This window comes from Mus musculus, chromosome 14 (assembly GCF_000001635.26).
Source record: "Mus musculus strain C57BL/6J chromosome 14, GRCm38.p6 C57BL/6J".
NCBI lineage: Eukaryota > Metazoa > Chordata > Mammalia > Rodentia > Muridae > Mus > Mus musculus.
The window spans coordinates 62,748,678-62,764,022 of record NC_000080.6 but is presented as its reverse complement, the minus strand read 5'-3'; the positions used below and the strand labels follow the sequence as shown (position 1 = coordinate 62,764,022).

Below are 15,345 nucleotides of genomic sequence, written 5' to 3'. Positions count from 1 at the left end.
AAATGTCTATCTCCTGTGCCATCTTGCCAGCCCTAAACATGTGATTATTGGAGCTTTCAGTATTATAAGATTCAACTGAATAGAAAATTTAAAATATGGAGACCAGGGCCTATTCAATTCTAATTTAACTTTATTATTTGTGCACGTGATATATGTGATGTACAACATCAAGCATGTGGAATCAGAGGATAATTGTGTGGATAATTGTGTTGTCTCTCCTTCTAAGTGGGTTTCAGGGATCAAACTCAGGTCTCCAGGAGACAAGCGCTCTTATCCTCCTTGCTCTCCCCTACCCTAACTGCACTGGACCTTCTTCCTCTTGGTATGGACACTCGGTGCATTATGTTTTAAGGCTCTATAGGCAATGCTAATGCATGAGTCCCAGCTAAGAACTGCTCTTACATCATCGCCAACCAAGCAAACCAGTCACTTCAGAGTAAGTGTAGCCCATTTCTGTCTAGGGCTGATTGTCAATGTCTCCTGGTTTCTGACTTGTATCTGCTGTATAAATACATATACAGACATAGACATATATATCCTATTTCCTGTTCAACTTAATGGCCTTGTCATATAGAACTTCTGAGCTTTCTGGCTGAAAATCTGATCTTTGGTCTTCAGTGCTATCACAAGCATGGGTTCTGGTTATTTGCTCCAGGTGAGTTCTCAAGATTTGTCTCTCCTGATCTTTGCATTTAACCTGCAACTTCACCACACATGTCCATAACAACCCTAGATGACAACCTGCCAACACCACTGATTCAGGGAATAACTGCCATGGTTTAATTGGAAAATGATCTCAAATAACTGTAAAAGATATATTAATTATGGGAGTATGTTATATCATCAGACTCATCTGATTTCCTTCAAACATGGTTTTGGTTTAGCCTCCCTCCTCGCCATCAGAACTAACCTAATATGGAGGAGGAAATTTCTTTCTCTGGACTAAAGGCATTCTGCTATCTGGGCCTGATAACCTTGCTGGCTGGTACCTCTGCCTAGCTGTGACTATCAGCAAAGCTTTCTTCACATTTTTAGTGCCCTGATTTTTCTCTTCTCTTTTTTCTTTTCACTAGCAGCTGCTGTTGCTTCTTTAACTCATATTGGGCTCATACTATTCCACAATACACAGGAAGTAGACATTATTATGGCCTGTTTTCAGACAGGCAGGACTCACACACATTTGAGAGGCCATGGCCAGAAGGGAGACGAATTCTCTGAAAATTATGCACTAACACGGAAAGAAAAATGTCAGAGCTGCAAAAACAACTCTGTATTGTCACTGATCTCTTATTAGGATCTTCTTGAGATCTGAAGTCTTAAGCAACAAACACAAACCTTGGAAACTATTCCTATCACCCTCCATTTAAGGGATTGTTTTTTTCTTCCCGAATTACAATAATCATTTTCTGATTTTCAACGTTTTTATATTTTCTTCGAATACTGCAAACTCTTTGAAGACAGGGACCACAATTCATATATTAATTTCTACCAGCCCCAGGCATAACTAGCCTGCAGCACATCCTGGTTGTTATTTAATCAGTTAATAGTCTTACTCTCTAATAAACTCATGCCTGTACTATGGTTTATTCCCATAGAACAGTATGCTACTATTTACTGATAATAAGTTAAACAACGTTCTGAGGCTTTTGTTTTTGAAATATTAGGAAAAGCCCAAACAACAAAGCCTGATTTTAAAAAAGCGCCACAAGCATGTCACTACAGATGCCCAGCAGGCCAGAATTTCAGCAGAGAAAATCCGGAAATGCAGGGCCAGTGGGAGAAGCCCTACAAATACCGACTCTTAAAAGGCCTCAATGTTCCGAATTCAACTCATATTTCAGGCAGCGGGTCTTGCAGTTTCCCAACTACATTTGAGAACAATTCTCCGGACTTGCAGGTGCAGACTGAAGACTTAATATGACAGGGGTTGAGAATGTTTTCCGACACAACACTGGCAAAGACTTGAGAGGCGGGTTTCCCAGGAACCTATCTATTCTCTGGGTCACCTGCGCAACGTGGTCATCCCTTTTCACTTTTAAAACGAGGGCAGTGGATTAGGATTTGGAAGGCCCCCCTTTCATTTCTTAATCTAGTCTAGTGCCTTAACACGATTTGAAGAGAGAACTAGGTTGGAGAGGACAGTTGCTTTACTAGTCCACATCTGAGTTCCGCTTCGGGTTTGCAGGGTTGGGTGAGGCACTCCAGGGCTGGCTTCCTTTTCGGTGGATCCTCTGACCGGCTAGAGCCGGAGCCGAAAGACCGGCGGGGATTAATACCAGGTCATAAACAACCTCTCACTTCCCCTCCCCCGCCCCCTCCGGGCCGCCCCAAGGCCCGGCCTGCTGCAGCCGCGTGGGCCTGCGCGCTCCCGTATTCTTCGTCCGTTCACCCTTCTTGGCCCTGCGTTCTCAAATCGCGACGCAGGGCCCTCACCCACAGGTTGGGGGCGGCTTCCACTTCCCTTCTCCCGACCCTGTCACCGCGCACAGCCAAAAGGCCGGCCGCCTTGACACACACGCCTAGGGCCGCTGCCCGCCCTCCGCGCGCCGACGCAGTCCCCGCCCCAACCCGCGGTGCTTCCGCGGCCTGTCCCCGCCCCTTCCCGAAGCCCGCCTCCCGGCTGCGGGCTTCGGGCCGCCCGCCGCCCCTTGCGCGCTGGCTCTAGCGTGCACCCGCTGCCCCGCCTCCGCGCGTGCTCAATAACTGTCCTCTCGGTCGGCCTGCAGGCTTCCCCCGCCCCTGAGCTGTTTGAATATGCTAATGAGGCTGTAAGGACCAGCCAATAGGGCAGTGGGCCTGTGGATCACATGACCCGAGTACGTGTCAGGGGCGGAGCCTACGTAGCCCCTGCCCGAGTTAAAACCGGAGTGTGAGAGAGAAAAGCGCTTCAGTAGCGAGAGGGGCTGAGAAAGTGGTGACACCGCTGGGGTGCGGAGGGAGTCTCTCAAACTTCTCTCAACAGCCCCAGGGCCAATCTCCCCTCAGCCCACTCCCCTCTTCGCCAGATCCCTGGTCCCCACTCCCTGCACTGGGGGTGGGGTGGGGAACTGGGCCCGTCTCCCGCGGGGACACACACAGGGTCCGGGAGTGGGGACGGGACCCCCAGGCCGGGGGGGACGGACGGACAGACGGCCGCGCGGCCGCCCCAGCGGGCAGGCAGGCCGGAGGCGGGGGTACGGCCGGGAGGACCTGGGCTGGGGAGTTTCCTCTCAACTATCGGGGGAGAAACTCCCCATAGCTGGTGTTTTCCTCCCGGGGGCCGCGTTCCCCGCCCCGCGTATCGGCGGTTGCCGCCGCCGCCGCCGGTGCTTCCACCTCTGCCATCTCTTCACCACCTCGGGCCCCGGTGTCCCCGGCCAGCACTATGCCCATCTTACTGTTCCTGATAGACACGTCTGCCTCTATGAACCAGCGCAGCCATCTGGGCACCACCTACCTGGACACGGCCAAAGGCGCGGTAGAGACCTTCATGAAGGTACCGACTAACCCAGCCCCGGTGGTGACCCGGACCCGGTGGCCCGCGGGGGGCAGGGCGGGGGGCAGCGGGTTTACTGCGGGCTCCGCGGGCGCGGGGACCCCTCCCCCACCGCGCGGGCGGGCGGGCGCTGGGAGCGGGCTCTGCTGGGCCTGGCCCATGTGGGGCTGCTGTGGGTGCGGGGGGCGGCGGAGGGACGGCCCTGCGTGTGCGGTACTGTGGGGGCGGCCAGCGACCCTTCTGCGACTGGTAACCTCGCCTCTGTGTTTCCCTCTCTCCCGCCCGTCCCCACCCTGGCCCGCAGCTCCGTGCCCGGGACCCTGCCAGCAGAGGAGACAGGTATATGCTGGTCACTTTCGAAGAGCCGCCCTATGCTATCAAGGTAACAGCCCTCGCCCTCCCCCTCCCTTCCCTGATCCTGCCTAGCTCGCCCTCCCCGCCCCCTCTTCATTATGCTCCCCTCCCCCACGGCCGCTCCCGCCTCCAGGTCCCTTCCCCGCGGCCTCCCACCCCTCCCCAGCCCGGGAGCGTCAGCGAGGTGGCAGTTTCTGGCCCACCGCCGTCCCCTCCGGGTCCTGCTCGGCCTGGCGGCGGAGGCGCTACGATCAACATGGCCGACATTTCCCCTCCGCGGCGTGAGCGGCAGCAATGAACTGTGGGGGATATTTATTCAAGTTAGCCCGAGTGACAGCGGGGCCCAGCCTTGCCTAGCCCGGGTTTGCATTAAAAGGGAATCAGCCAAAGCTGGCAGGGAAGCCTGGAGGGGGGCTTCGAGACTTGGTCATCACAGAGTGGAACTAGGAAGGCCACCGATCGGTGGGACAGCTGTGGTCAACTTAAGAAGTCCTGCTGCCATCTGCCTCCCACTAGCACCGTCGCAACACCCGTCCCTTGCACACAATTTGGAGGATGTTATGTTAGCAAATTTCCCAGTGAAGTTATTAAAGTATTAAGACGGTTGTTAACTTAACAAAAGGTGTAGGGCAAGCAGGTTCATTCTTGGCCACCTTTGGAAGAGTTTCCTCACCAGAGACAACAGTTATAACACATTCCCCAAGCCATATCAAGCAAAAGTGAAGTTAAATATGCAAACCTGAAATGGAATACCTACTTGGTGGACATCACATTGTAATCGGTGTCCATGTGTGTACATGACTTCAAATGATAAAAAAAAAAATCTTACATCTTTCTTTTCAGGCTGGATGGAAAGAAAACCATGCAACGTTTATGAATGAACTGAAAAACCTTCAGGCAGAAGGACTTACGACTCTTGGCCAATCCCTAAGGACAGCTTTTGATTTGTTAAATTTAAATAGATTAGTAACTGGCATAGACAACTATGGGCAGGTAGGTTGAATACTAAGGTAGAAAAGAGTTGTTTTTATTTTTGTGTACAAAACCACAATCCAGTCCAAAAGTATGTAACATGGAATGCAAGTATAAAACATTGGAGGTTGAACAACAGTGCACACCGTTCAAAACATCTAAGGTATTATGGCCGCATATCCCCCACGCCCCTTTAAATGTATTTGCATTCAGAATTCAAATCTGAATTCTTGGCTAGAAAGTTGACACACATTTGGTTTCAGTCCCTCAGAGTTCATAAAAAAGACATAAAAGGGAAGGTGTCCTGCCTCAATGTATCAGTCTGAGTTTCCTGTAGGCACATATGCAACCATTGAATGGGCCACAGCCATTAGCTGACTTCGTAGTTGCTTCTATATTATAAAGATATTGGAAGAAATGATTTTTAGACAAGGGTTTAGCTTAACCTCGATTGTAAACTCAGGCAAGAGTTTTCAGTGGTGTGCAGTAACTGGTTGACTGCATTCAGTACGAAGCTTGAAATCAATGACAGATTCAGAAGTTCTAAAGTTTAAAAATTCTAAACCCTTGGGAAGATGTTTTCTGCAAAACATGAAAATTTGCCTGTCTTCCTGAAGCTCCCTAAGGTTGCTTTTTTCATCTGTGAGGATGGGACAAGAGCTTTAAGTCACAACAGTCATTGACCAATGTTACTAACTTAGGACATTGCTCTCCTAGAAATGCAAGATGCCAAAGGATATGCAGTGGTGTACACAAGGAATAATATTACACCCAAGGACTTCAGTACGCAAAGCACTATTACCATAATGCTATATTTAGGAATATATGTTATATACTTTTCCCAAGTTCCATAATGCACAGTTCTCGTGAATTTTGAACATTTTAAAGAATTTTTTTCTGTGACTTCAAGCTATATGCCTCACTTGGGGATAATTCTTAAACATCTTTAGAAATGATTGATTTTGGTCTTACAGCATTTAAAGTATGCATTACAAATCAGATTTCTCTGGAAATCATTTCCATCATTTAAATAGGTAATCATTTTAACGTACATTTTTGTTGTTGTTACTTTATAACTCTTTGCCACTTGTTGGTCAGTTTTTGTAAAAGCAGTTTTTTTCCTTTGTTGGCTATAATGCTACTGTCTTTATCATTTAACATTTTAATCCAAGGTTACTGAGTTCAAAGACACCTTTGAAACTTGCTATTTAGTTCCTTTATTTCGTTTGTCAGGTCGTGTGTTATAGAACTATCAATTTCCTGTTTTTCTGTGTCACATTTCATAAGAGAGAAGGACATTTGGATATGTCCACCTCTCATATTTTTAAAACGTGGCATAAAGTCCTTTAGGAGGATTGTTTGCCACGGAGAGATTTGAGGGCATTTGTATACTTTTGTAGGAAGTTTAAGGCTGCAGGGAGACCTGTGCTGTATCACTTTGACCAGAAGGAAGAAAGCCCTGGAGATTGTGATGCTCTCATTGCCAGGCAGCAAGGATGCTGCCTCTTAGTTACTGGAGTGAGTCAGCTAGGGTTCAAGAAGTGATAGTAATGCTTTTGCTTATATCCTGAACTAATAATGAAACTAGCATTAAAATAATTTAAGAAGCAATGATTTCTAAATAAATAGCAGTTTTTATTTGAGTAAAGTCTACCTTGAAGGAAACATGCTTCTGGATTTTTTTTCATCATAGAACCATTTTTGTTTATTTAAGTATTTGGTATTTCCCATTTATACAAAGATTATTAGAAGTTTGGATGGTTGAAATATTTAATACTAAATATCATTTGGATATTTGGAAAATAACTTGTAGGATGGGTTTATTCTGTAACCCTAGTATTTTTTTTTTATATATATAAGCATTTCATGCTGAATAGTAGGAATACTGGATATATTCTCAATAGTTGGAGAGAATGAGAGAAGGTGAATTAGCTGGAAACAGCATGTTCCTTTTATAGAGCATCTATACAGCTTAATATAGTTCCAAATCATTTTCTTAAATATGGGTTAACTGTACACATTTATATATTTACACCAGTAACCCTTTTTTGTAGACATACAGACACATAGGTGATTTCATATAATCAATAGCAAGAACACATATTTCTGTATTACATTTATTGCATTTATTTATTTATTTATTTATTTATTTTTCCCTTTTCCTCCCCTTCACTTTCACTCTGGCCCTGCTTGCTCTGCTGTATTACATTTATTAACTTAGTATTCTTTTTGAAAAATTATTTTATGTATATGAGTGCTCTGCTGCATGTACACCTGCATGCCAGAAGAGAGCATCAAAGAGAGCATTTATTAGATGGTTCTGAGTGGGTGCTGGAAATTGAACTCAGAACCTCTGGATGAACAGCCAGTGTTCCATAACTCCTGAGCCATCTCTGTAGCTCCCAACTTAGTATGCTTAATTAGATAGGATACTCAGAATTGTAAGGTTAAAAATAGCTGAGCAAAAAGGATTCTTGAATAATTTTCTCAAACACCTTGAATATTCCACTAACAATTGTTCTACCTATATAGCAGTCCTTTTAAATACTTGGTAGTTAGTACCATTTGCTGGTATTTTCTTTGATATCTCTAGCTATGTATCAGTGCTAGCCTCTAGTAATCCCTTCTTTTAAAAGTAGTACATGTTAACAGTTTCAGATTATGCTGAGTCTGAAAATAAGCTCAGGTTGATAAGATTAAGAATGTGGACAGATTGAACAGTTCTATTACATAAATTGGTGTTTTTATATTGTTCTGTGTTTTTTTTTAAAGATGTATTTATTTCATATATATGAGTACACCATTACTCTCTTCAGACACACCAGAAGAGGGGACATCGAATCCCATTACAGATGGTTGTGAGCCACCATGTGGTTGCTGGGAATTTACTCAGGACCTCGGTGCTTTTAACCGCTGAGCCATTTCTCCAGCCCTGTTCTGTGGGGTTTTTAAAATTTTTAAAAATTTTTTTATTTTTTACTTTTTTGGTTTTTAAGTTAGGTTTGCCTGCTGAATCTGAACCTGGCATCCTGATTTTTCTCAGTATCCTCACTCTGCCCCCATCCCCCAATATAATAGCATTGATTGGATTGTTTAGACTGGTGCATGACCTACTATGTATTTTAAAAAGAAAAATATTTAGTGCTTTGGGGATTTTAATGGGAGTAGATATCCCATTTGAAAATGATGACTTTGGTGTGAGATGTGTTGGATGATCCTGTTTGTTTTTTTCTGAGCTGGGCTCAGTGTGTAGCCATTGCTAGCTTGGAACTCACTGTGTAGATTGGCTGGTCTTGAAGTCAAAGAGATGTGCCTGCTCCTCCCTTGAGTGTTCGAGTTACAGATCTGCATCACCATACCTGGCCAGGCTTCCTGTTAATGTTAGTGAAGTAGAGAAAAGTTGATTTCCTATTTGGGTTTTTGGTTTTTCTTTTGCCTTAGATTATCAACAAGTTTTTTTGACTTAATATTAAGCTGTAGATATATATTGCATATATATATAAAGTTATAGATAACTCAAGTAGAATAGATTATTATGCTTGCCTCTGTATACTGTGTGTACTACACTGCTGAGATGTAACCTGAAATAGTAGTGAAGAGTTAAGTTTTGTGTGGTGTTGAGTATGAAACCCACAACCTTGTGCATTTTTCCCCCTGAGACTTGCACTGCCCAGCAACTCTGTGCGTGTTAGATAAAGACTCTACCACAGAGTTACACTGTTTCCTATTAAAAAAATTAAGCCCTTAAGTTAACAAAGTAAGTTTTAAAAATTCAATGACATTTGTGTGTGGTGAGGGATAGTATGCCAGTGAGTATATGTGAAGTAAGTGGATAACCTGTGGCACTTGGTTTTGTCTTCCACCATGCTTGTCCTAGGTTCAAGCACTGGTCTAAGTTTTGGTGGTGGGTACCTTTTTCTGCTGAGTCATCTTGCTATCCCAGAATTCCTTTCTTTCTTTCTTTTTTTTTTTTTTAAATGTACAAAGCAAAATTTCCTACCTTCTTCATTTCTGAGTGTTGTGTAAGCAATGCCTAGAACTTTTTCATCTCACAAAATTAAAATTTATTGATAACCTTCATTGCTTATACTCCCTTCAGGATTCTTTTTCTATTTTGTGTGGTTTTGTTTTTGTTTTTGCTAGACTACTGTATATAACTCTTAATAAGTGTTATCACATAAATATAGTTGGACCCTCCACCCGTGGGTTTGCTAATCCAGACAACCACAGAACAGAACTATCCAAACAAACCCTGCATCTGTACCGAACATGTTTCCCTGTTGATATTTACTAAATACAACTCTTAGCATAGCAGTAAGACTGCATTAGGTTTTTAAAATAACATGGAAATGATGTAAAAAATACATAAGACGTGTGTAGGTTATAGATAAGTATCTGGATTTTGGTATCTTTGGGGAAGACCAGGAACCAAGTGTTTGTGGATGCTCAGGACATAAGAGTGTGTTTGTCTTATGACTAAGGATTTTTTGCCCAATCCTTAAGGTTCATCCACATTGTAGCAAATAGAATTTTTGTCAGAATTTTCTTGACTCTTAAGAATAATACTATAATTAATGTACATAGATAAGTTTCTTTTTAAGACTCTTTGAAAGAGAACAGTAAATCTAGTCAGGAGTGGTTGTACATACCTTTATTCCTAGTATTCAGGAGGCAGAGGCAGTTGTATTGTCTGTGAGTTTGAGGCCAGCCTGGTTTACAGAGCAAGTTCCAGGTCAGCCAGGGCTCTTACATGCAGAAACTCTGTCTCAAAAAACTCAAAAGAGGAGAAAAAGAGTAGTAAATCTTAATTTTTGTTTTTTTGGGGGGGTTTTCGAGATAGGGTTTCTCTGTGTATCTCTGGCTGTCCTGGAACTCACTCTGTAGACCAGGCTGGCCTTGAACTCAGAAATCCACCTGCCTCTGCCTCTCAAGTGCTGGGACTAAAGGCATGCACCACCACTGCCTGGCTAAATCTTAATTTTTTGAGATCTCCATACTTTTCCATAGTTAATTGTATCATTTTACATTTTTCACAATAGTTCACAAACTGTTACTCTGCCTGTATCTTGCTGATCCACCCAAACTCAAGTAGCCTTACTTAGCCATCTTAATGGATGTGAGAAGATGCCATTATTGTTTTGATTTGCATTTTTGAATATTATATTGAGCATCTTTTCATGTGCTGGTTAGCTGTTTTAGATACAGTCTTTGGAGATGTATTTAAAATCATGTTAAACATGTACTCGACACAAACACAGTTTTTGTTTTGTTTTTGTGTTGTTGAAAGTATTGAGGGTTGAACTGTGGCCACATACACCCTGTTCAAGTACTCTGCCATTGGGTTACAATCCTGCTCTTTAGGATTTATTCTGGTTATTAACTCCTTTATTAGATATCTCACACATCTTCTGTCATTGTGTAGGTTATGCTTTTTACACTGTTGATTGTATCCTTTGGTGCATAGAACTTGTTTTTATATAGTTGAGTTTATTAACTTTCCCTGTGCTTTTCATGTTTATAAAGGTTTGGTTACTCTAGCATTATTGATGCATTTCTTTTATAGTTTTAGAACACTTGGCCTTTTATCTATTTTGAGCTGATTTTAATATACAGTATATATAAAAGATCCAACTTTTCTTTTGTATGTGGCTGTCCAGTTGCTTTAGCACTATTGGGTAGTCTTGGCAAGTCTTTTTCAAAAGCATTTTTAAATAATTAGTAATGAGAGAGGACTTTACACTTATATTTTCTCTGCCTGTATGTGCTGTTTTAGAGAAGAGCAACAGCTGGAAATGGAATGCCCAATCTTGACTTTGTCATTAAATCACTGAATCACACTGAATAAGCAGCTGTGAACTCACTGTACCCATGTTGTTACAGAATGAATGAGAGGTTTATTTAAATCTGATATAGGTATAAGATGTCTATGGAGTGTTTAGAGACAAAACAAACTAAAAAAAACAAAGTAAGCCAGGTGTGATGGTGCACACCTTTAATCCCAGCACTTGGGAGGCAGAGACAGGCAGATTTCTGAGTCCGAGGCCAGCCTGGTCTACAAAGTGAGTTCCAGGAGAGCCAGGGCTATACAGAGAAACCTTGTCTCGAAAAAAAACCAAAAACCAAAAAAAAAAAAAAAAAAAAAACCCGAAGTAAAATGGGCTTGGTAGCATAAGCCAGACTTAAATTCCAATAGGCGAGAAGGCCAGCCTGGTCTGCCCAGTGAGACACTGCCTCAGAAGCAAGAACAAAACCCAAAGTAATGATGTGTAGTAGTTTACCTCTAGTTTCCTGTTCTGTTTTTGTCCTTTGTTTGGATTTACAATTATAAAAATCTAGTGAGCATTAATGTTGGGTTCTGTTATTACATGGTTTGCAACCTAATAGCATGTGGAGATTTTTTTCCCTTGAATTTTGTAGTTCATCCTAGAAAAGCAGGTGTGAGAGAAAAACTAATATAACTTTGTCAGAGTTGTCTTAATGGTAGCTGGCTACTTTGAGATTGTATTTTTAAAGAAACACATTGAATGGAAACTGGGTTAAGTATTGGGAGGACGCTTTAAAAGCAGTATATTGAACAAAAACTGGGTATGAGTTTAGCTGACAGAAACCATGTTGTCTTTGGAGTTTTTGTTTTCTACAGGTCTGATTTATAAAGAGCTTTTAGTAGCATATGTTTTCGTCCCAAAAAACTGGTTATAGTATTTTTTTAATACTGTAAGTCTGTTTTCTAAACATTCAAAAAATTGCATGAATTTGGCATTTCAGAAGAAAAATGACAAAATGGTACCCAAAGAACATCATTGTGTTTTTAATTGTCTGTGATGTCTTAAATACAAGAGGCAAGAAATTCTATACAGTTGAGGCTTCTACTGATCCCGTGTGTTGAATTGATGTAAGATAATTTATGGTCAGAAACAACTAAAAATTGTTTCATCTTGTTTATGTTATAGGTTCTTTAAAAAGTTGTGCCATTATCATTGCCACAGTTTGTAATTTGAAATTTAAAATTATTTTTCAGCCATGATGATCTGACATTTATGACTAAAATGCCTTAATATAGTTTTTTTTTTAATTTTAGGTATTTTCTTTAGATGACAGATGCTCATACAATGACCCCATCTTTTCATTTTTAGAAATTGATTTCCTTATATGAGCTATTTTTGCTAGCTGGATTAATTTATGTAATTATGCATGTCTTACTGATTATAAACCTAATACAGAAGAATTTTTGGTTTTGTTTTGCTTTTCTTTGTTTCTATAACTTTAAAAATAACATTTACCTATTTATTTGGGAACAACATAGACCTTTGGAGGTTAGAGTGAAATTTTGCAGGAGTCAGTTTTGTTCTTTCACCATGAAGTCCCCAATAGATTGAACTCAATTCAATTGGCTTGCTAGCATGTACATGCTGAGTCATCTTACTCCCCTCCCCTCCCCCACTCCCCTTTAGAGTCAAGGTCTTAATTATCTCAGGCTGGCCTTAATTCACTATGAAGCCAAGGGTGATCTTGAACTTCCTTACAAAAGAATTACTTATCTCCTGCTTATTTGCTAGAGCCTATATGTGTATACGTGTACTGCATTTGTGTCTGGTACGTTGGCTTTGGTTTCTCTAGAAAGGAAGGACAGTTGTAAATCCAGGAGCCTCTGCAGAAGCAGCCAGTACTGCTGATTCATCTCAGCCTTGCTCTTGAACTCTTGATCCTCCTGCCTCCACCTCCTGATTGCTGTGTTCCACCATGAATGTTTGTGTGGTCCTGGGGATTGAACACAAGCTTTATGCATGCTAGGAAAGCCCTCTACTAAGCTATACCACCTCTGCTTTGTTTCTTTATTTATATTTTCTATTTGAGTTTTTTAATGAAGGTTACTGAATTTTTATATACTTTTGAGCAGAATTCTGGTGACTTCGTTTTTGTGGTTTAGTTTATCAAAGGCCTTGAAAAGTTAAAATGCTTAATTTATTACCATTCTTGAAACATTGGAACATTTCAAAAGATCACAATTGATTTGAAATAGGTCATATATCTTATAGTAACTGGTAATTTGAAGAGTCTTATTTAAAAGAGTAAAGATAAAACAGCAGACTCTATTTTTTGTTTTTTGTCTGTAAATAATACAATGTGCGAGTTCCTGTTTGAAAATAGCATTTCATTTAGCTGTTTCATGTAACCTTTTATGTAACATTTCATCTAAATATTACTTGTTACCTTATTGGCTTCAATTAAATTTCTTCCTCTAGTTTGGAAAAAAGGATATGGATGAGTAAGGGGCAGTTGATAGGATTTTATGACATTTTAAGGACAAGATTAGGTTAATATAAATTTTACAATTGTGTATGTGTTTATCTTCTGAGCCATCTGCTTTAGGTAGTTAACATACGGCTAATAACTTGTCAGTTAATTAGCTGATCTTTGCATTTGAGCCAGACAGTAATAGGGCTTACAATAGTAACTTCCGTGGAAGCTTTGTAGTTAGGTAACTGTCATAGTTTCTTTTTGTCTAAGATGGTTTTGAAAATACTACGCCTCTTGTCCTGAGTCAGACACATGTGACTAAAGGCTTGCTTATGGATATCTACCACACTGGTGAGTCCTTGACAGGTCTTATAGCCTCTAATCTTGTCTGTCTACCACGAAAATAGAACTCACCATAGATGACTGCTGTGAATGTTGAGTGTTACTTTATTACTGTAAAATAATTATTTTGTAAATTTCCTTTTGGATTTTAAAAATTGAAGTAATAGGAATGGGAAGCAAGGTTTGCTTTAATCTTGCTCATCACCCTAGAACCTTGTGGTGATACAGAAAAGCAAAACCAAAAATAAATAAAAATCTCCAACTTCCCTTGTAAAGTAGATATGCTGGTCTGTCCCACTTAAAAGCTTATGTTTTAACTAGTACTTTAATCTCTCTGATCTTCAAGTTTCTCATCCACAAAGTGATGAAAGTACCAATCTTGAAAAGTTTGTAAGGATTAGAAATGACGATTGTTAATTAACCTAACAAAATAACTACCTTGCATATGGTAGGAACTAAATTGATAAGGATTATTGTTAAAGGAAACACTTAGGATAAAAGCTTTCTATTGTGAAACTGACCAGACCTAGAATCCCTGTATACTGTATACTGCCCAAACCATGGCAAGCTGTCCATTACTTCCTGCTGAAGTCATAGATTTTGCTGTAGGGAACATGTTTCTTGGTTTTAATTTTTAGTATCTTTGAGTTCTAAAATTATATTTTAAAAAATTAACTTAAGTCTTTTACGAAATTTTTTATCTTTTCAAAAACATACCAACAGACATGCAAACACACTTGTGAATTTCAAAATAGAAACATCTTTAGTCTTTGAGGAATCTCACATCAGTCTTTTTCTAGGACTGTATATTTTAGGAATCACATTGGTGATGGTTAGTGTGGGGTATATTAGAAAGAAGACAACTTTGGTCAAGGAGTTCAAGAGCAAGATACTCCCTTTTTGTAGCTTTGTGTAGAAAAAGCTATTAATAGGATAAATCTATGCTTTTTTTTCATATGAAGGATATTTTTGGTATATACTGTTTGAAATTTGATTACTTATATATTGAGATACTGTTATGTGGAAAAGACCTCTTAATTTGGTCAGCTTAATGACTTCATAACAAAGCAATTTTTTTTCTAATCCTTATACACGTTTCACAAATGTGTACCTTTAAAAACTATGGAATCTTTCCTATCTGTTTGATTTGCTCAAATATAGTATGTGCTTAACAAGGATCTTAGAAGGGCTATATTTTCTATAAAACTTGATTACTAGTTTTAAATATATGTAAGCAAAGATTTATTACTTGTTAGCTAGTACAGTTTATGACTGATGAATGACAAAACTGATGTTGGTTTGTTAAAAAAATTTTCTTAGTCTAAAGCTGTTGAACCTTGTTAGATTTTAGAGAACGTAAAATATTCCTAAGGGTATTTTGGAACTTCAAGACTAAACACTCAATTTAAAAAAAAAAAAAAAGGGTTTAAAAAGCTTTGAAACTAACCTTGTCTTACCCAGTTAAGATGGACTCTTAAGCCCTAGCATATGAGAACTAATACCCATGTTGTGAATTTTTTCCTTTCAAAAATGTAAAGCTTTTTTGCTAATTTTTGTGATCTGTAATATTGACTATTTTTTCACTATATATAGAGAGCTGTTGTAGAATTCTATGTTTTTAAAATTTTTTAATTTAAAAAAGTAAAAATTATTTTACGTGAAAAGGTGTTTGGGGGAGTATGTGTGTGCTTGCATCACATGTGTGCCTGGTGCCATTGTTGGCCAGAAGAGAGTGTTGAGTTCCTTGAAAGAGTTATATGTCTGTTAGCCTCCATATGGGTACTGGGAATTAAACCAAGAACCTCTGGAAGAGCAGCAGCCAGTACTCCTAACTTTGAGTTGTTTCTCCAGGACTCCTGTGTTTTTGTTTTTAAAGACAGTAATGTGTGTAAATTTATTCTTTTGAGGGCCTGATTGTGGCATGGATGTTTAAAGAGAAGAAACCAGAATCTTCCTATTTTGAC

At 40.4% G+C, this 15,345-nt stretch overlaps 1 protein-coding gene and 1 long non-coding RNA gene across 9 annotated transcripts in view; one reads left to right on the top strand and one right to left on the bottom strand.

The window, feature by feature from the left end:
• 4931440J10Rik (RIKEN cDNA 4931440J10 gene) overlaps positions 1–3,522 on the bottom strand; it is a 69,626-nt gene extending 66,104 nt beyond the window's left edge. Inside the window, exon 1 of the long non-coding RNA NR_045503.1 lies at positions 3,437–3,522. This is a non-coding gene — a long non-coding RNA (RIKEN cDNA 4931440J10 gene). The remainder of the gene's footprint in view (positions 1–3,436) is intronic.
• The window catches only part of Ints6 (integrator complex subunit 6), an 84,839-nt gene continuing 72,353 nt past the window's right edge, over positions 2,860–15,345 (top strand). For 6 of the 8 annotated variants that reach the window (XM_017315909.2, XM_006518680.4, XM_017315908.2 and 3 more), the window contains exons 1-3: positions 2,860–3,475; positions 3,780–3,857; positions 4,673–4,822. In XM_017315909.2, coding sequence (XP_017171398.1) covers positions 3,365–3,475; positions 3,780–3,857; positions 4,673–4,822 — 339 coding nt within the window. In that variant the 5' untranslated portion in view covers positions 2,860–3,364. Of the gene's footprint in view, positions 3,476–3,779; positions 3,858–4,672; positions 4,823–15,345 lie in introns of those variants that run through there. The other 2 variants (NM_008715.2, XM_006518683.3) reach the window with 2 other exon arrangements.